General features: G+C 28.1%; 1 protein-coding gene and 1 long non-coding RNA gene across 3 annotated transcripts; both read left to right on the top strand.

The window, feature by feature from the left end:
* The first annotated feature begins 7,608 nt into the window (after positions 1-7,608).
* LOC130496462 (uncharacterized) lies at positions 7,609-8,634 on the top strand. The gene is made up of 2 exons (XR_008935603.1): positions 7,609-7,757; positions 7,849-8,634. It is a non-coding gene; the product is annotated as an uncharacterized LOC130496462 (long non-coding RNA).
* Positions 8,635-14,894: 6,260 nt separating this feature from the next.
* LOC108810635 (phenylacetaldehyde synthase) lies at positions 14,895-22,498 on the top strand. Of its 2 annotated transcripts, XM_056988653.1 has the most exons (13): positions 14,895-15,020; positions 15,112-15,244; positions 15,354-15,426; positions 15,526-15,756; positions 20,501-20,664; positions 20,765-20,905; positions 20,983-21,042; positions 21,127-21,291; positions 21,378-21,434; positions 21,509-21,573; positions 21,649-21,772; positions 21,848-21,985; positions 22,061-22,498. In XM_056988653.1, coding segments are annotated over exons 1-13 (1,473 nt in total). In that variant the 5' UTR covers positions 14,895-15,018; the 3' UTR covers positions 22,181-22,498. The 2 variants fall into 2 exon arrangements, with proteins under 2 accessions (XP_056844633.1, XP_056844632.1); XM_056988652.1 differs by having other exon boundaries at positions 15,112-15,426.
* The last annotated feature ends 402 nt before the right edge of the window (positions 22,499-22,900 follow it).

The following is a 22,900-nucleotide window of genomic DNA, read 5'->3' as shown; positions in this document are numbered from 1 at the left end:
ATATTAATTGAAATTTTTTACAACATTGTTTTGTAACCACGTGCCACAATGAGAATGAAATTCAGAATTCTAATAAAAATAGGTTGATCCATCTTAATTTATATTATACTTTTAATTAAACTAACTATCAAATCCATAAATAGTGTACAAAAGAATATTCTCGCACTTTCCTTAAATAATTATACAGATTACCTAATATGATAACGTATATATGACAAATAATGATTATGGATAATAAATATTTTATAACATCTTCTTATATCTTAGCTCTTTTTGTTTGGTTTTATATTATTAAAAGATATTAAACAATCACATTAACCATATAATAAAAATAGTTTTTTTCTTATATGTTATATTTTGAATTTTTTAAAACGACTATAAATTATTAGAAATTTTAAAATACCACTCTGAAAATTTTGTGATAAATTGCTTAATTTGTTTTGTTATAACAAGATACAAATGATCATAAAATTGTATTAATATGAATTTTTATTAATAAATATTCAAATTAAATAATATATATATGTATATATTCAGCTAACGTCTTAAAGCAAGAAAAGGGGATGTATCAATTTAGTCGTTCAGTTGAAATCCTTCAAAACTAAGTAAAAGACTAAGGTCAAAATAATTTGATTTTGGAAACAGAGTGATAAAACCATTAAAATGGTTCTTAGTGATGTTAAAGTAAAGTATGAAAAAAAATGGTAGAACATGTTTTTTAATAAAAATTCACTTGATGATCACATTACAATTTATAGGAATAAACATGGTGATAAAAAAATTTAAGCTTAAATCGATCAAGCTCATTATAAATTCATAATAGATTTCGGTCCACAATTACAAGTACAAATGTTCAGCCCAATATATAGATGATTATATAAAGAAAACATAATTGTATGCATATTAAAAAAAATCAACTATATAATTTTAATTTTTATTATATAAGCTCACCCTGCACAAATCACATGTCTTATCCTAGTTAGTTATTATGATACCAATGATATTAGTAATTTATGCAATAGCCAAAAATAAGAAGCTGATATATGCATGTTAATCAAATCCCATTCTGATTTCAGTTAATATAAGAAATTTTCTACTAATTTGTTTAAGTTCTCATGACCAGTTAAAAATTATACATGAAATTGTAAGGGTTTTTGCCACTAATCTTGCGACTTAATATATTTGGTTGATTCAATTATTGTGGCAGTTATTAATCTATATAACATACTAAATTTTATCTACTATATCAAAATCTGCAAATTTCAAAACACGCTAAGAAAATGAGTGCAATGGATTTCATCTCTGAGTTGAAGTAAGCTGATATCTTTTATTATTGATGTTTATAGGATTGTAAACGAAGAGTTCCGAAGACACTTTTCACATCAGTCATGGTTTTATCAGTTTTTTAATTTGTTTATTTATAATTTGCTTCTTTCATATTTTATTATTATATTGGCTATATTTTATATTATCTTATATTCATAATTTATATTTGAAAGCAATACCTATGTTTCATTTTATCTTAAATTAATAAACAAGTTTATATAAGTCTTTATTTACTCTTATAGATTTGTTTCCACAAAAATATATTTCAATTACACATTAATCAGTTACACAAGTTTTTTAAAAAATTGAAGCTTACCTTATATAAACATGCACAATTTCATTCAATATTCCATTATATAACATAATATTTTTGACTATTTTAACTTTCTAATATCTATAATTATAATATATTTTAGTCTATTCACCATCCGTAGGACGCGGATTACCACATAGTCTTTATAATATTATTTGAGATGTCAGTTTTTTACGTATCGTGTCCACATTAATTCTTAAAGTGGTCAATTACAAAGGTACTCTAATAAATTAATATTTAAAACTATTTAATAATTTATGTCAATTAAATTTTTAATTTTAATTTCTTTTTATATTTTTCAAATAACATATATAATAAAAAAGAAATATTCATACAATCAAAAACAATTTACGAAAAAGGAATGAAAACAATTTTTAAAATAATTATATATATATATGTATATATATACTACGCTTTGATGGTGGTTACTTTTCTTTGCATAGCATAAAGAATCAGATATCAAAATTTTGTCCCAAGTAATATTTAGGTAGGCTTGCCGGTTGATATGAGCCATCTCTATGAAGATATAATATTTAATAATGAGAACTAGATTTTGATCAGTAAATTCATGTGGGTATTTGTTTTAACTTTTTGAAACATATTTCACTCTTTCTGTTTTTTTTTTAAATATCATTTTAACAATTTTTTCTTGTTACACAAAAATATTATTTTAAAAATTTCAATGCAAATTATATTTGCTTTCAGTTTGATATTAATTGTAAACTATATTAATCTTACAAATAGTTTTATTTATCTCAAATAATGTTGGTCAAATAAGTGAAATTAATAAGAAGAAAATATATTTCAGTCACTTTCTTAATTTGTGTAAAAATGTCAAAACGACACTTGTTAATAAACGGAGGGAGTATATATCTATGGTACATAAATATTGTTATATTGGTGTTGGATTATATTAGTTGTATTGAACTTTTTTTGTTTCTTATTATACACTCCCATTGTGTGGTTAATAAGAATTTAAACGCATGTCGATCATTTTCTTAATTTGTATGAAAATATCAAATGACATCGTTTTGCGAAACGGTGGAAATACTATTTTTATCAGTGCTGGATGTTGTTTTGAATGAATGTATTTTTGGCACATATAAAATTATTAGTAATACAATAAGTAATTAACTATTTGAAGTTTTATTTGTCTAATGTCAATTTTATATTATTCATGTACATAAATATTTTTAAAATATTCTATTATATAATATAAATGGACTACTAATTTTTGGATGGGGAGATTTGATATGTTATAATATTATGGAATTTTAAAAATTATTTTATATTGATTTTATATCATACTAATTGTATTCATGTGTATATGTTATATTGAATTTATATCATTTTATTTGTATTAACTTTTATATATAATTGATCATGGGTAAAATTAATTAATTGCTTATTTTAATAAATTATTAACATATATTGTTATTTGAAACAATCACTAATGCTCCCGATATATATAACTAATTGATTGTATAGTTATAAGGAAGATTTTGTAAGGTGAATTAATGTTGAAAATTAGGGTTAGTGTCTAGTGACACTATTCGTAATTAAACTGTCAGTTTAAAGATTAATTTAATTTTGTACTTTAATTTTAATAATATAAATAAAACGTCGAGGGAACAAACTCAATTACCAAAACTTAGGTGAGATATTCAAACAAAAAAAAAAAATCGGTGCGATCAGTTGCTTTGTCTGCCAACATAACCGAGATAGGAGCTGGCGTTGACAGATATCTGCCATGCAAATTTTAGTTTTGTTATTAAAAGTAATTTATGCCTGTTTTAGATTGTACTATGTACTATATAGTATGTAAAGTTATGGGGTTGTCCTTACAAAACGTCATGTTCTTATAACGGTTTGTCTAGGCACTCCAAATTAGAAAACCTAACTTTTAATCAATACATAAAGTTCACATTGTTAGTTATATACTTATATGTGATACTTTAGGTATTTAGGTTTACATATATTAAAGTTTAGATTTGTTGGATCAAATAATATATAGTGTAGTGGTTTATCATTTTGGATAGTCAAAAATCTGATATGTCGATCTAGTGATCTAGACAACAGACTGTGCTCTCACATGAGAGTTTCAATTCCACAAAAGGGCTACGGTGATTTAGAGGAGATTGACCACTGGGTCTCGCCGTCTAGGCCATCCACCTTTAAACTGTTACAACATAGCTATATTATTATCAAAAAGAAAAAAACATAGCCATATATATTATCCTTCTTATTTTTATCAACCATAGCGATATATTGTCCAAGAGTTCTGGCATTTAGTTTTGTGAATGTTGTTGTCATTATGTATATTTAAATTTAGGGAATTAGAATGAATAACTAACAAGTACTATCGATTCAAAATTCCATAAATAAATATATTAATTCATGTAAAATTGTTATAAAAATTTGTTTGATATTTCATTTTCATTTATATATGTTCTGAGGTATGCCATAATTTATATGTATAAAATAAATAAAATATGACTATAAATAATATTAGATTATTATTTTAGTTAGACTTTCGAGTTTATGTATAAATGTTTGGATTTTTCCAGTTACTCATTTTAGGTTATATGGAGTCATATATATTTCTTCAAGTTAAAGTATAATATGTTTGATTTTAATAAAAATATTTTTTTCATTCATTGCATTTGTTCATTTCTTCATCTTAAATAAGTAACTATAAATTTGAGAAAAAATAATTTACTATACTTTCATAATTTTTGTATAATTTGATATTTGTTGATTTGTAAAAAATAAATTATCAAAAAGCTTATGTGATGATAAGTAAAAAAATTTCATAGACGGATACAACCGGTAAAATACTGAAAGCTTATGAATAAATATCAATATTTATAAAATAACTAAAATATTTTTCTGATTTTAAGCGATTTTATACTTTCTATGTATAAAATAAAAATTCAAAATATAATAAAATATTAAATATAAAGATATTGGTTTCAATATTATTATTATAAGTATACTAGGTTGTACAAATATATCAGGAAATTATAAACCAAAAAAATATTAACCCTTGATGAATATTTAGTGGTATAATAGGTTTGATTAAAGTTAGTATATCATTATTATGTAGTTTCATAAAAAATATTATAGAAAATCTAAATAAAAATTATTTTTTTTTACGGAAAATGAATAAAACATCTCAATAATAATAATTATAAATTTCTTTAGTTCATCATAGATAATTAGATATCTTAGTTTAGTTATTTTAATTAGTTTTTAATCATATGAGCAAATAGATTTGATATAAAGGAAATATTTTCTTAGTTTCAAAATATATATTATGTTGATTAATATTATATTCTAAATAGATGATTATTTCTTTTTAAATTTTAATAATTTTTTGTAAAATTTCCTTTTTATGAAATCACATTGTATATATAAAATATATTTATATGCTTATATATTTATAAAATATTTTTTCCTTTTCTAAATGTATTTTTCATTTTTATTTGTTAAATCTTCAATTTTTATTATCTATGTTATTAGTAAAAATATTATTGAAAAATAAAATTAAAGATCTAACTGATAGAAAATATTAAGTAACCTTTTTAATGATAATAATAAATAATATTTTTAAATTCATTAAGGGTATCTGTAAATAACGATTGTAAAAACTAACTTAAGTGCGACACCTAGTAAACTTACTTCAAATATATATATATATATGTAAGTATAAAATCTTGAAAAATTTGGTTTATTTGGTTTGATCTGGTAAAGATATATTAAACTAACAATTTTCCTTTTGATTTGGCCCAACAAAATAACCCTCAATCACTCGATCAAAATGCTTCGCTCTGTTTAAACCAGAATAAATTCAGCAAAATGAAATCGTTTTTAACTAAAACTAACTTTTGATCCGCGCGTCCGTGCGTGTTTATTTTTATTAGAATTTATAGTTTATATATTTTATAATATAGATATATAACATTTACCATTTTACATATATGTTTTATATAACATGTGGTTACACGACATTTTTATTGTATTTAGATCATCCATATATTCTATGTTCTTATAAGTTTTCTAAATTTGTATCTTTGTATAAATAACCACAGAATACATTTTTAAGTAAATTTATTGAGAAAATCGCTTAAAAACATTGAAATTGTAACCTACTGACACTTTAAACCTTTAATTTTTTGCACTTTTCATAACTACTGCTTCAAAAACATTCAATCTAACTTACTTTTTGGAGAACGATGATATGTCATTTTTGTTAAAAATAGTTTTGTAGTTAAAAGATATTTTGAATTTTTGAATTTTCTTATTTTTGTGAAAATGATGAATTTTTAATTAGTTTTCGTTTAGTTTTATGCATATTAATTTAATTTTATATATTTATTTAATTTCTGAATTGCTATCTATTTTTTTATTTTTGTTTAGTTTACTAAATTTAATTTTTATTTTATGGATTTTTATTAAATTTTCTAAATTTTATTAAATTTCTGATTTTATTCAATTTTTGAATTTTAATTTAATCTTTTGAATTTATTAATTAAATAACTATTTTGAAAATAAACTGGCACATCATCATTTTCACCTATACAACATGTCAATTTATATTTTAAGACTTTTGATGATAGAAATGTTAATTTAAAGGTTAAAAATGCTAGCATAAAAACTTAAAGATTTAAAATGTCACCTGTTGACATTTTTATGCAATTTCCCCAAATTTATTATTGTTTGAAATAATATTAATTCACAAATGTCTTCTTTAAAATTACTTTTTGTACCAGAAAATCATCAAAACGTGATAAATATATTAAACATATTTATTGTGATTCATTTTTTTTTTGCTAAACTTTGAATATCATAAATAATGAGAAAAGTTTACAAAGTAACATCTTTAGTTCGAGTCATCTCGACAAAAAGAAAAGGAAAAAACAAGATGGTTCACAATAGTTTGATTGAAGACTAGTGACCTAAGAGAGCCACAAAGCCATAAGATTGCTGAAGTTTTTCTTCTTCCTCCCGGAGGAAATAACATCCTTCATCTCTTTGTCAATGATTCTGAAAACAGCATTAGCCACTAGGAAGATCTGATTATGTAGCAAGTTGTTTCGCTGTTTCCATAGATGAAAGACTACAGTTTGCGCCGCTAACTTCCTGAGTAGAAATAGTGATCAAAATGTTATACACAAACCGAGGTATACGCTGGTCAAATTTAATTTGATAGTTTAGTACTAAAGATATTGTATAATGGATTTGGATTTTCTACCTTAGGTTTCGTCGGTTAGTTGCAATGGTTTAATGATGTTAAGGTTTATTAATGTTTGAAAACAACAGTGTGTAAACAATAGTGGCGTCTGATGGTAAATCATTAGAAAAAGTTAGGGTTAAATACAAAATGTATTTCCATTTTAATAGATTAGATTTTGTAATCGTTTAATTTCTTGATACCACTTTACTTCAATTTCAAACATTTTAACCTGAAATCCAACCATTGCACGTTGACACTTGCACAATTATTTCAGATTGCTCTCTCGAATCTTGTTAGTTGATAACGACTTGGAGAGGGCTTTCGTACTATTTTATTGGGCAAATTATTAGATTCGGGTTAATTATGGGCTTCCAACTTAAAACCAATTGGCAATTAGTGGATTGACCCTAACCCTTTATATATTACTTAATTATTTCTCCAACTACCGATGTGGGACTTTACTCATTAACACTCCCCCTCACGCACATGCGTGAACAACTGTGGGAATGACCATCCACGGAGTGGCCCACATCGGGTGGATCTTTTAATTTTAAACTTTGATCCACAAGGATCGACCGTTCTGATACCATATTAGATTCGGGTTAATTATGGGCTTCCAACTTAAAACCAATTGGCTATTAGTAGATTGGCCCTAACCCTTTATATATTACTTAATTATTTCTCCAACTACCGATGTGGGACTTTACTCATTAACACAAATCTTGCTATTTTTTCTTTGTGAAAAATATTCTAAATTTGTATAAAACATTTAAATTTGGAAAAAAAAACTTGCCACTATAAATAAGGGATATCTGCGCCAGCTGAAACCCAAACCATTCAGAACCTTTTGATAACAAGAATTCAAGCTACGCAAGAAAGAATGTAAGTTCTTGAAAATTGGGAAATCCCTTTTTGGCACGATTTCATACGATTCTTGTCTGAGTTTCTAATTGTTTTTCTTATAATGTTACAGGTAAAATGGTAGTACGAACGTGCTGAAGCCGATGGACTCTGAGCAACTGAGGGAGTATGGATATCGAATGGCTGATTTCATTGCTGATTACTACAAAGCATTGAATAGACAAGGCTTACAAAGTTTGTTTGATTTGGTATAATCATCTAAAATAAAATAAAGTTACCACAGCCGGACTTGTGAACTTTCGGTAGACAATATGTTTGTTGCCATTGGTCACACATAGTTAACCACAACAAAACCAAACCAAACCAAATACATACAATTGGGAAAAGGAGATAAAATACACACATTTGAGGAATAAAAAAACAAAGTACACACAATCACACGACATTACCTTACCGAAAGTTCACTTGTCGGGCTGTGGTAACTTTATTTAATTTTAGATGATTATACCAAACCAAACCAAACCAAACCTTGTAAGCCTTGTCTATTCGATGGTTTTGTAATAATCAGCAATTAAATCAACCATTCGATATCAATACTCCCTCAGTTGCTCAGAGTCCATCGGGTGCGGGTGCGGGTGCGGGTGCGGGTGCGGGTGCGGGTCTGAGTGATTTTAACGCGGGACGGGTGCGGGTCGAGTGATTTTAACGCGACTTGTAAGCATATATAAAAAGAAATATATTAAACTGATTTATCAAATATTTTATCGTAACTCAAACATGTAAGTTAATTAGTTTGTACTACCAGTGTTGTCGACGTTATGTTTTATCCAATTTCAGTTGTAAAGTTCTATTCGATTTATATGATTAATCGAGAAAAGCGATACATCAGTGACTCTTAGTGTCACACACATCATACTATGTATGAATCTTGAATGGTATAACTTTGTAAATTGTGAGTAGTGGAAAGTTAAACCGATAGAAAAAAAACAAATCAGTCAGTCAATGAACTTCTTTTGACCAAAACTGGTCATGAACCAGTTCTTGCATTCCATGAGGTTACTCCATGTTTAATCATTATTTATTATAGGCATAAATATTCGAATATCTAAACGAATTCTATTCAGATTTAGTCGGGTTGTAGTTTTTTGAAACACGAAATTTAGTCCCATTTGTTGATTTTGAAGATAAGTCAAATTCGGTTTGCGTTTCTTCGAATCAGGTTTGACTATAATAAAATACTAGGATAAGACATACGCTTTTTACGATAAATATTTAAAATATATAGTATTGACAAATGATGTCAAGTCAGTAATATCTCGGTTTTATTAGGAGTAAACATGTTGTTAAGATTTAGGTTAAGGTTTTGTTCAAAAAAAAACCTACGGGTTTAGGTTCGGTTTGGTTTATTAAGATCTAAGAGACCCTTAACCAAAGTCAATTCAAATTAGTTTGGTTTGATTTGTGTTCGGTTTTATTTCGATTTATATTGTGTTCGATTCAGTTTTAATGTAGTGTGGTTCGTTTTATTTTGGTTTTGTTTGTATTTGTTTAATTCAATCGAATTGATTTTTCTAGTATTTTCTTAGTTACAAAAATATAATTTATAAAAACATAAACAAATCATCATTTGACACTAAGACATTATTTTCTTCATTAATATTAGTATACAATTTTAGTGGAACCTTCAAATAATTCAGATATTGATAAATTAATTGCGTGATTTTAAATTTTAATTATCTTATACTTTTCGCTTATTCACCAATCTTTCTAATTAATACAAACATTCTTTACTGAAACTTATGAAAATTATATACTACATATATCAATTGCATGCATCATATTGTGCAATATTTTATATTTACTACTTATTTTCTGTTTTTTTATGCAAATTATGAAATTATAAAATAATAATTATATATATTAAATAACTAACAAATCAATACTATATTCAATAAATTGGTGTGGGCATATAAATCAAACAACCACTCTTGTTTTTTGCAATCATTTTAGGGTAAATAAATCAAAACAATCAGTCTTATCTGTCATATATGATATGTATTTAAATTTAAATGATATTAACATAGATATTATTTTAATATTGATTTTATTAAATGAGATTTCTACTCATATGATTTTATGATTATTTGCATATTTGTGAAACAAATTTTACACCAACGATTTTTTTTTAATGTGGATATTTAGTATTTTCAATGATTTATAATTATTTAAAAGACAATGAAGATTTCAAAATTAAAATATTAACTTTTCAATATATGTTCAGTGCAAATATCAAAATATTAGTATATATTTCATTACGATGTATAGTTTAATTTAAACGATATGAAATATATATATATATATATAAACCTATTAAAATGAAATTATTTATTCATACGGTCTTATAATCATTGTATTCTAATACAGAAAAAAATTAAACTTTGATCACAAAAGTTTATATGAGACTTGTTAACAGTTTTAGTAATTTATACTTTTATGAAAAATTCAAAATACAACATATACAAAAAAATCTAATTTTTATTATATGACTAATGTAATTTTGTAATTTATTTTAATAATAAGGATTAAAATGATAGACAATATACAACTTGTTATCACATCTTTATTATTTAAAACTATTAATTGTCGTATATATATTTTTAGTCACATTAGGTAATTCCGTAGGTTTTATTTAAGGAAAAATATATGCGACCAATGTAATGTTAGAGAGTATAATTTTTAGACTATAGTTTATATAATGTGCTCTAGAATTTTTTGAAATAGGATTTGGAAGACATACACAAGTGCCACATAAGATGTGGTCTTTTTTTAGTTCTTACAAAACTAAGGTTCAATGAAGTATTTTAGTCATTCTTTTATACTCTAAGTTCCCTGATACTAAGTTCCATTAAAGTTATTTACTAAATATTTTAATGCCTAGCAACCTATATATGTTCTAAGAGGTGGTAATTTTCTTAAATGCTGCTAATTCATTTAAAACTGGAGTTCTGGTTAAATGTAGGCTCTAACTGGTGACCATTAAATTAGGAATAGAAATGAGTAGGAAAGGAATGAATAGGAATAAAATCAATGGAATTAAAAGGAATATTTATTACTTTTGTTCCATATCAATTTTGATAAGGAATATTTTTGTTCTATGGTTCCTTAAAATTTAAGGAATGACAAGGAATCAGACGGAACAAAAATTCCCTATAAATGGTGTAATTTTTAAAGAATGAGTGGGAATGGATCATTCCCCTTGGTTCTCTATGTCACCAGTTAGAGCCGTAATGTTTTAATAGCTGATTCTGCTTTAATAGTGATAGTTATAAACTGAAATAATTAAATCTTTATTAACTTCAAATTCACTTAATGTAATCCAAAAAAAAATTAACCAAACTTTTAATGTTGATAACATAAACATTTTAAATTAGTTTGCTCCGCGGAGAGCGCAGATCACTATCTAGTTATGTAGTTGTATGTAAATTACAATTAATATTTTAACTCTGAAGGTAATCAAATTTGAATTAAGACCTGGCTATCTTCTTATTTCAGTTTGAATTTATTCATTTTCCCTAAAAAATTAACTTTGATTAAGAATATTTTCTATAATATCTTTTATCAAACTACATAAATAAAAATATACTAACTTTAACTAAACCTATTATACCACTTAAAATTCATCAAGGGTTAAAAAAATGTTGGTTTATAATTTTCTGATATATTTGTACAACCTAAATACTTATATACAAAGCATATAAACCAATATTTTTTTATTTAATATTTTATAATATTTTATTTTTTATTTTATAGATGGAAAGTATAAAATTAATTAAAATAAAAAATATATTTTAGTTATTTTTATAAATATTAATATTTATTCATAAGCTTTCAGTATTTTTACCGATTATATCAGTCTATGAAATTTTTTACTTATCTTTCATTTAGCAAGGGGTCGATCAGATTATAGGCCACATATCTCATAAGTTTTTTTTATAATTTATTTATACAAATCACCAAATATAAAATTAGAAAATACAATTATGAAGGTATAGTTAATTATTTTTCTCAAATTTGTACTTACTTATTTAAGATGAAGAAATGAACTAATGCAATGAATTAAAATAATAATATTTATTAAATCAAACATATTATACTTAAATCTGAAGAAATATATATGACTCAATATAACCTACAAATGAGTAACTGGAAAATCCAAAAATTTATACATAAACTCGAAAGTCTAACTAAAATAATAAACTAATATTATTTATCGTCATTTTTTAATTATTTTATACATATAAATTATGGAATACCTCAGAAAATATATAAATGAAAAATAAATATTAAACAGTATAAAAATTTACATGAATTATTATATTTATTTATGCAATTTTGAATCGACTAGTACTTTAGTTTATTTTTATTTAATTTTTTCAAAAATAATATATATAAAATTATACATGATTTTATTTAAATATATCAACAAATAAACAATAAATTCAAATAACATAATTAATAAAAACTTTAATATTCAAAAAAACTTCTACGGTTGAATATTGAAAACTAAATAAAATTCAATAAATCTAAATAATAAACAAGTTTACTAGATATTATATATTTAAAATTTCATGTCTAAAATAACATAGTGTTATTTAAAATAACATATATATTACAAAATAATTTAAATTAAAAATACTTGTATAATGTATTTCATTTGTAAATATTAACAATTATGCATGAGCACGAGAAAATCACTTAGTGTATTGTTATACATGAATACAATATATGTTAACTCATTATTTTAGCTTATTATTTTACTAAAATTGAGAGAGATTGAGTAAGAGACAATGAAGTTAAGTGCTTATCATTATCAATACGTAGGATTATTATGATATATGAATAGACACTACGACAAATTATGTTATCTCCTTGAGTGAGAGTGCTTACAATAACCATCGATGTAACAGATGGATCGCACCTACTAATCTGTTAAGTGATAAAAGGCGTTGGATCACAATAAATAATAATCGAAAACAAGATTATATAAAATCAAAAATAGATAAAGTTAGCGAATTAATTTATTCTACTGGAGAATTAGGAAGCACCATGTTATTACTTTTTATTATTCTTTTTTGCTTAAAAATGTATTTGCTGTATATCTGGATTCATCTACTTTGTTAAAATCTCATTTGATAAAAAAATAAAGATATGTTGTTATTGAAAAAAAGAAAGAAAACTGACTATTAACTAAACCCATTAGAATGCACTTCAGACAATTTGGTGCTAACGAGACGACCAAGACCATCCAAAAGCATTAAGTAAAAAAAATATTTTTTCATCAAAAAAGAAGCATTAAGTAAGGCACGCAGGGTCCTATAAAACATCAGTGCTTTAAATTTAAAGTTCAGGAAAAAACATCAGTGCTTTGTCTTGTACAATTTTCAGTTTTTACTGGACGTTATATATCAGTTTAATATTGTGTGAAAATATATCAGTTAAATCTTCGATTCTGCAGATAGTCTGAAAATGAATAAAACATCTCAATAGTAGTAATTATATTTTTCAGTTCATCAAAGATAACTTAGTTTATGTTATTTTAATTAGTTTTTAATCATATGAAAAATAGATTTGATATAAAGAAAATATTTTCTCAGTTTTAACATATATATATATATTATGTTGTTTAATATTATATTTTAAAATATGATAATTATTTTTTAATTTTAAGTTTTTTTTTGTAAAATTTACTTTTATGAAATCACATTGTATATAAAAAATATTTTTACATGCTCGTACATTTATAAAATATTTTTCATTTTGTAAATATATTTTCATATTTATTTTGTAAATATTTCATTTTTATTATATATGCTATTAGCAAAAATATTTAAAAGAAAAAATAAATTAAAGATCTAACTAATAGAAAATATTAAGTAAACTTTTAATGACAATTAGATTTAAGATTTTTAATTTATTAAAATATTTGTATTTAATAATCGTAAAAATTAACGTGAGTATGATACCTAGTAAACTTACTTATCAAATAATATTTTATATATATATATATATATATATATATGTGTGTGTGTAAAGATATATTAAACTAACAATTTTCCTTTTGATTTGGCCCAACAAAATAACCCCTCAATCACTCGATCAAAATGCTTCAGTGTGTTTAGACCATAATAAATTCAGCAATTTGATTTTTTTTTTTAAATAAAATTTTGTAATCGTTTCGTGATACCACTTTATTTCAACTTCAAACATTTTTACCTGAAATCCAACCATTACATGTTGACACTTGCACAATCATTTCAAATTGCTCTCTCGAATCTTGATAGTTCATAACGACTTGGAGAGGGCTTTCGTACTATTTTATTGCTTTTGTGCAAACCTTACTGATTTTTTTTTTTATTATTGGAGAGAAGATCACACATCGGAAATATGAAAGAGACTTGAGTAATATATAAGAGACTTGAACCACTTCACTAATAACCAATTGGTTTTAGGTTGGAAGCCCAAGAAACATATCATGGTATCAGAGCCAGTCCAATACCCTGACCCATTAATCCGGTCCGGACAGTGGCCCGATCAACCCATTAGTTGATGATCCAAAGAAGGCTCAGTTCTTCGAGATAGATAGAAAAGAGCATTATCTCGGAGGGGTATAATGAATTCTGCGAGATTAATGGTTATACGCACCATTATTTCGAGGGAGGGTATTGGAGAGAAGATCCACATCGGAAATATAAAAGGGACATTAGTAATATATAATGAACTTGGGTCACTCCACTAATTGCCAATTGGTTTTAAGTTGGAAGCTCAAGAAACTTATCATGGTATCAGAACATGCCAAATACCCTGACCCATTAATCCGGCTCAGACAGTGGTCCGATCAACCCATTAGCTAATGGCCTATAGAAGGTTCAGTTCTTCGAGATAGCTAGAAAAAAAATTATCTCGGAGGGATATGATGGCATATGCGAGATTAATGATTATACGCACCATTATTTCGAATGAAGATATTGGAGAGAATATCCCACATCAAAAATATGAAAGAGACTTGAGTAATATATAAAAGACTTGGACCACTCCACTAATAGCCAGTTGGCTTTAAATTGGAATTCCAAGAAACTTATCATTTATGAAAAATATTCTAAATTAGTATAAACCAAAATTTTGGAAAAAAACTCGCCACTATAAATAAGGGATATCTGCGCCTGCCGAAACCCAAACCATTCAGAACCTTTTGATAACAAGAATTCAAGCTACAGTAGAAAGAATGTAAGTTCTTGAAAATTGGGAAACCCCTTTTTGTCATGATTTCATAAGATTCTTGTCTGAGTTTCTAATTGTTTTTCTTATAATGTTACAGGGAAAATGGTAGTACGAACGTGCTGAAGCCGATGGACTCCGAGCAACTGAGGGAGTATGGATATCGAATGGTTGATTTCATTGCTGATTATTACAAAACCATCGAAACTTTCCCTGTCCTTAGCCAAGTTCAGGTCACTTTCTTTTCCCTGTGAACATCTATTTGATGTGGGTTTTAATGTTTTTGTCATAATTTTGTTGGTTTATTTAAACAATGTTGACATTGACTTGTCTCTGAGACAGCCTGGTTATCTTCACAACCTTTTACCTGATTCAGCACCTGACCACCCTGAAACGGTGGAACAAGTTCTTGATGGTGAATTAACTGAACACCCACTTCCAGTTTTTTGAACCATTTCTGATACCTTTTTTTTTGGCTGAGCATAGATAGATCTGATGTGAGTTTTATATTCAGATGTTAAGACGAAGATATTGCCAGGACTAACGCATTGGCAAAGCCCCACCTTCTTTGCTTATTACCCTTCTAACAGCAGCGTTGCAGGGTTCTTGGGTGAGATGTTGAGTGCTGGTCTTGGAATTGTTGGTTTTAGTTGGGTCACTTCTCCAGCTGCCACTGAGCTCGAAATGATCGTCCTTGATTGGCTTGCAAAACTTCTTAATTTGCCTGAGCAGTTTCTCTCCAAAGGTTATACAACTATCAACACATAAAACCTTGTCTTAAAAAAAACCTTTTGCTAAGACAGACCTAGCTAAGTGTGATATGAACCAAAAACCTTATTTTCTTTTTAACCTAATCTAACTTAGAGATTAAGTTAATTTTTAAAAGTTGTTTTATTAAACATATATAAAATCTCTTTATAATACAGCTTAATCTATTACACTACTAAAAGGGAAATACGAAGCTCTATGGGAGTGTCCACGTCGACAAATTAAATCGACCAATAGAAAAAGACATTTGCGCCACGTCGGATGGGTCACTCAAATCAGTTGGGCTTTATTTCGTTTGGCCCATATTAGGTTTATCAGGTCACGTTTCAAGTGATGAAACGCTGCGTAATAGATTAGGCCTGAAGTGAGTTAGATTTCGCGACTCCAGACCTGATGGCGACTTTGTCTGCGCAGGTGACCTTCCATCTTCTTCCCCTGGCGAATCCTGTAACCGATTCATCACCTTAAAGTCCTCAATTAATCGAGCAGGCACGATCTAGATTCCATGCGACCTTTAAGGTTTCAGAGACGGTGTAGAGACAGTGGAGTTTGACTATAAATAGGTAAGCTATCCTCTTTCATACACATCATCACATACGTTCTAGACTAATCAGTAAAATGGCTAACGTATCGGTCCTCTCCGCTCTGCAGGCTGGCCACTCATCTTCCACCGTCGAAGTTTGCTTACTCCGCTTTTGGGAGGCCTGAAACGTCCGACCTGGTGAAGAGCTCATGGGCATCGACATGCTTTTAATCGACTCTCAGGTTTTGTAATTCTTATTATTTTATGATTTGTTTATTGTTTATAAAGATTTGAAGTTCATGTGTATTCATCGTCTCTGTTAATTCTCTGTTGCCTTGAATTTTGATTCTGTTAAATGTAATACTATTTAATCCTGTTTGATGCTGTTTTTTTTTTTATATTCAGTCGACCATGATGCCGGCGACTGTGAATGTCAACCTTCTTGCGACGCACCAGCCTAACCTGGAAGCGGGATCGGTCTACTCTTTAGCTCCACGAACTCCAGTTACCTGCAGCGGTAAGGGTTTCTCGGTCAGATATGTTTGCTATATTTTTTAATTTGGTTTCATGTTCACCACCCTAACGTTGAGCTTTCCACATGGTTCAGAGAAACAGACAGGGTTTGTCCTCAAGAAGATAGAATCATTGATGGTGTCAGAACTGAATTATTATGTGCTCAACTTCCACCGCAGGTAAAACTCTAAGTTAGTCCCTTCCATTAAATAAAACGCTTCTCATGAACTCTCTTGAAGATGCCAAGAGCAGAGAACTGGAATCTGCATGCTTCTTCTTTCAACCTCACCGTCTTCTTTTGAATACATTGACCTGTTTTGTGTTTTTGGGATGTATTTTCAAGAGTCATTCGTAAATCCAAGCTGTGAGCCCATGTCTTTACTACTTTGTTTAGTTTTTTTTTATTTTATTTTTTTGTCCCAACCAGTTTTTCATGTTTTTTTTTTTGAGTTTTCCAGCAAAAGTAGGTTGTAAAGTTCTCTCCTTTTTGCCAAATAAAATTTAATGAAGGTCTTTTAAATATTCAAAAGCAATCAACGCTTTGAAAACATTCCTTTGGGTTCTCTTTTAGGTACTTACATAGATGATCATAGTTGGATCTGAGTTTCTTAGTAAACTGAATATTCACTTCATAAAGTGATTAAAAATAGTTGATTCCAACTTTGTTTTGTTTAGTTTCAGAGCACAAACCAGCTTCAGATACTAGAAAAGTATTAAATCTGAATTAGTTAGATTTAGTATTCTAATCTTTGTTTACAGTGCTTTGTCTTAATCTTTCTTTTTAAACCTGTAGGACTACTATCAAGCTTTCAGATTGAACCCACTTAATCTAAATGGCCGGGGCAAAGAGCTTTGTCCATTTTCAGGGCATAAGATATGATGCCATTGGGAGACTTAAATCCTACAAGCATGATTGGAGCAGTGGTTTCAGATATGGATTAAGGTATGTTCATGTCTCCTCTCTTTTGCTTTTACAAAAAGTGTTACTGCTTGAGAGAGATGAGATTGATCTAAAAACATATTTTAACATAAATATTTTAACTCTATATATGTTTTTAGAAATAATGTTCAGAAGGTATGTTAAAGACCATATGTATGAATCAATAGTATCACATTGTTAAAATGAAAATGTCAAGCGTTTGTAATGGAAGTTTTATAGAGTTTGTGATGATTAGTTTTCTATATTCAGACAGTTATGCAAATTATTTTAAAATATGTCAACTAAAATCTTATTAGTAGTTCCGTATTTGTTCCTATTTTGTTGCTTTAATCAATTTTCAATACATAATATTAAATCCACCGGAAAGGTGAGAGTATACAATATTATTTTTGATTTGTATCGATTACATGATTTGATTTTTGATTGCATTGTATATAGAAAATTGTTCTGTCTATTATTATTGTTTGTTTCTGATGGCTGTGGGTATTGGGTTATACAGGGTATTCAGGAAGGAGAAGATAAATTGAGTTATATTTAGTTATGTAGAGCATCATGTTTCACAGTGCCTTGAACAAGACATGAACCAAGATCGCTTGGTCTCATGGAGCCAACATAGCGAAACTTATAAAGAGGAAAGAAGGCTGATCATCAGCAGAACACAAGGATCGATGACAATATGGCGACGCTGGAGACTTTCACCCTACAGGTAAAAGCGTTGTGAAGTGCTTTCCAGACAAACAATTTAACTTTTGGTGCTGCTTTGATGTTCCGGACGTCCTTATACCAGTTGGTTTGATGATTCTGAGAAGTTTGGGACTCTTGATCTTTGCATTCCAGCCCATAAAGATACCCAGATTTAGTGCTATCATCTCCTGATGGAATCTTAAGCCACACCAGTCTGTCCGGAGCCCCGATCAAGCTTGGTTTGATGAGTCTGATACTTTGTTACTCTGTTGGCGGTACTCTTCAATCGAAGCAAACTCAACATAGGTAAATTCACAGAAACGGCCATCGCGTCCTATAGCCATTGTAACATTAACAGTTTGGACAGCTTATTTGAAGAAGCTTCTCGCTGGAGGAAAACAATAGTAAAATCAATGGAAAACTTTCAAAAAATGACCAAAGGTGTGTTATAGTTGCATATCTAATCTTTGATAATTGGTATATGAGATTCTAACGTTTCAAGTGTGGTTCCAACGTACAAGTGTGGTTCCAATGTTTTCTCGAAATGGTGACATGTATTGTTTGTTGTTCAAGTATTGTCTTTATTAAGTTTATTGAAAATAATTTTTTTTGGCACCTATTGAAAATAATTTATAACTTCAAAATCTAAAAATTATTGAAACATATTTATTGGTCATAAAATTTGCAGATTTCAATATTCAGAATAGTTACACATTTATGAAATATATATATGTATACAAAATAAGGTTATTAACCTATTCTTTAAATAACAACTTAAAATTAAATCAGCTGATGTATAAAAAATATACTATATACATAAAACAATTAAAAAATAAAAACTTAGTAAATATATAGTATGTGAACTCTTAAAAAAGTTTAAACATAATTATTAAAAGATTAATAGAAACTGTAACTATGTTTACATATAAATTATTGATATTCCAAACAAAAAAAATTATCTTTCAAAATATTTCACTCTAAATTTTCCAAATATTATATCAAAAATAAATAAATGATATAAATAAAACAAAAAAAGATATAATGATATAATGATGACAAAAGATATAATATAAACAAAAGTTAATTTATTTTAAAACTTGAGGTTTAATTTATATTCCTTCCATTTCCAAAACAGTAAAATTTCTATAACTTAATATAGTTAGGGTTTTCATATTTATTTAATTTACAAATATGTCATTTTTAGATTTATATAAATTGATGTGTGTTTTATGTTAAAATATGAAGAACATATGATTTCACGGTATGTGTATTAATTAAATTTTATAGATACAAGTTATATATCGTTCCTATTCGAGTATATGGGGTATACAATAAATGCAAATACATTTTAAGTGTAAAATGAAAAATAACATCGAACATTTAAAAATATTAAGAAAAACTAAATATATAATTTACTGTGAATGGAAAACAAAATATAAAATATCATGATTATATTTATATAATATTTTTATAATATTTTTATACATTAATTTTTAATTTATATTATGAACATATATTTACATAAGTTTTTTCAAAAAAATTAATCTTATCGAAATTTGTTATATTTTATTTTAGCTCAAATCGGAACTGCATGGTGAAGTTTTTTTCTAACGTATAGTGATTATAAATTTCTCAAGTATTAATTATATTTGGATTTTTCACACATATTAAAAGTATTTTAAATTTTGATTATAATTATTTTATTTCCACTTCACCAAATATATATACTAGATCTAACGGTATATATAAACTAATAAAGGATAATTTAAAAAGCATAAGCCGCGCGTAGCGCGGCGAAGAAATCTAGTAGAGATAAAAAAAAACAATCAAAGCAAATTATTAAAAGTAAAACTTCAAAACTAATTATTAAATAGAAATCACCAAAAATCGGGCGGCGAAGAAATCTAGTAGAGATAAAAGAAAACAATCAAAGCAAATTATTAAAAGTAAAACTTCAAAACTAATTATTAAATAGAAATCACCAAAAATCGTAATGTAAACATTTTAAAAATATACTAACCGTTATATATCAAAAAAGCGTGGGTTAACTCGTTATTGTAGGAAATGGAGGTGGAGTGATCCAAGGGTCAGCTAGTGAAGCTATTCTTGTTGCTATGATTGGTGCTCGCGACAAGGTCTTAAGACGCGTTGGGAAGAACGCGCTTGGGAAGCTCGTTGTCTACTCCTCTGACCAGACACATTCAGCTCTACGAAAAGCTTGCCAGGTGAATATTTTGTATATTTCGATCAAAGAAAGAGTTTTTTTTTTTTTTTTGCTAAAAGATGCTAAATTTGTTTTCTCCTTTTTTTTTAAATTCTTGACAGATAGCTGGAATCCATCCAGAGAATTGCAAGGTGCTGAAAGCAGATTCGTCTACAAATTACGCTCTCCGTCCAGAATTGCTTCAAGAAGCCGTTTCTAAGGATCTTGAAGCTGGATCGATTCCATTCTTCTTATGTGGCAATGTAAGCACTAGCTAACCCGTTACTTACTTACTCTCCGAAGCATGTTCTCTCAAAAAGATTCTTTTATTTATTTGCAGGTTGGAACAACTTCTTCAACAGCAGTTGATCCATTAGCTGCACTAGGAAAGATAGCAAAGGTTATTTATTTCACATTTCCAACAAGCTTAGTAGAGAACTTAGCAGCATAAAACTGATGCTAATTTTCTTGACTGCATTCTCAGAGCAATGAGATATGGTTTCACGTGGATGCTGCGTATGCTGGAAGTGCGTGTATATGTCCAGAGTATCGACAGTACATCGACGGAGTAGAAACTGCAGACTCTTTTAACATGAACGCTCACAAATGGTTCCTCACTAATTTTGATTGTTCCCTACTTTGGGTGAAGGTACACAGATATGCCCTTTATTTAGTCAACTTTCTTTCTCCTCAAGTATTGAAAAAAATAAACATGTTAATATGTTGATAAAACAGGACCAGTATGCTCTCACTGAAGCTCTGTCAACAAATCCTGAATATCTCAAAAACAAGGTAAGAATGAGTTTGATTTCTTAATTCAAATCTTTCTGGATCATACTAGTCTTATTATCCACTTTTTTTGGCAGGCCTCTCAAGCAAACTTGGTTGTTGATTACAAAGATTGGCAGATCCCTCTCGGACGAAGATTCAGGTTATTTGAAGTTCTGCCGGAACATCTGCATATATTTGCAATATACTGAGGTTGTCTTTGTGTGTATTTAAACAGATCATTGAAACTATGGATGGTTTTAAGGCTCTATGGAGCTGAGACTTTGAAGAACTATATTAGAAACCATATCAAGCTGGCTAAAGATCTCGAACAACTTGTCTCTCAAGATCCTAACTTTGAGGTAAAGTGTAAAATTAATGCTCAAAAACATTCTGGAAAAGGATATATGACCGTTTTATTCTTTTTCTTTTTGCAGGTTGTGACTCCTAGGATATTTTCTCTCGTCTGTTTCCGTATCGTACCTGTGGATAACGATGAAAAGAAGTGTAATGACAGAAACAGAAACCTCCTAGACGCAGTGAACTCTTCTGGGAAACTGTTCCTTTCTCACACTGTAAGTACCACTGACATCTCTTTCTCTCTCTCTCTCTCTTTCTTGTATATATATATTGATTTGCGTGGCAAACAGGCTTTGTCAGGAAAAATCGTACTACGTTGCGCCATAGGAGCGCCACTGACTGAGGAGAAGCATGTGAAGGAGGCATGGAAGGTTATCCAGGAAGAAGCATCATACTTGCTTCGCAAGTAAAATATGAAAAACAAACTTATAAATCTGTTTTTGCCAACAAACCAAAACACTGGTTTGGTTTGGTTTGGTTTGGTTTGGTTTGGTATAATCATCTAAAATAAAATAAAGCTACCACAGCCGGATTTGTGAACTTTCGGTAAGGTAATGTCGTGTGATCGTGTGTATTTTGTTTTTTCTTTCTCAATTGTGTGTATTTTATCTCCTTTTCCCAATTGTGTGTATTTGGTTTGGTTTGGTTTTGTTGTGGTTAACTATGTGTGACCAATGACAACAAACATATTGTTGTAAGCATATATAAAAAGAAATCTATTAAACTGATTTATCAAATATTTTATACTATCGTAACTCAAACATGTAAGTTAATTAGTTTGTACTACCAGTGTTGTCGACGTTATGTTTTATCCAATTTCAGTTGTAAAGTTCTATTCGATTTATAGAAAAGCGATACATCAGTGACTCAGTGTCACACAAAATCATACTATATGTGAATCTTGAATGGTATAACTTTGTAAATTGTGAGTAGTGGAAAGTTGGAACCGGTAGAAAGAAACAAATCAAAGTCAGTCATTGAACTTATGTTGACCAAAACTGGTCATGAACCAGTTCTTGCATTCCATGAGGTTACTTCATGTTTAATCATTGTTTATTATAGGCATGAATATTCGAATATCCAATCAAATTCTATTCAGATCTCGTCGGGTCTACTGTCTAAAATCAAAC

The sequence above is a fragment of the Raphanus sativus genome, chromosome 6 (genome assembly GCF_000801105.2).
Source record: "Raphanus sativus cultivar WK10039 chromosome 6, ASM80110v3, whole genome shotgun sequence".
NCBI lineage: Eukaryota > Viridiplantae > Streptophyta > Magnoliopsida > Brassicales > Brassicaceae > Raphanus > Raphanus sativus.
Note: the sequence above shows the minus strand (reverse complement) of the source record. Positions and strands in the feature narration are given on the sequence as shown.

Bases quoted from the DNA above. Each gene is read 5' to 3' on its own strand.
- LOC108810635 (XM_056988652.1), top strand. From the start codon at position 15,168: ATGGATATCGAATGGTTGATTTCATTGCTGATTATTACAAAACCATCG. The intron at 21,435-21,508 runs GTAAGAATGAGT...TTTTTTTGGCAG, and splicing joins CTGAATATCTCAAAAACAAG to GCCTCTCAAGCAAACTTGGT. The intron at 21,773-21,847 runs GTAAAGTGTAAA...TTCTTTTTGCAG, and splicing joins CTCAAGATCCTAACTTTGAG to GTTGTGACTCCTAGGATATT.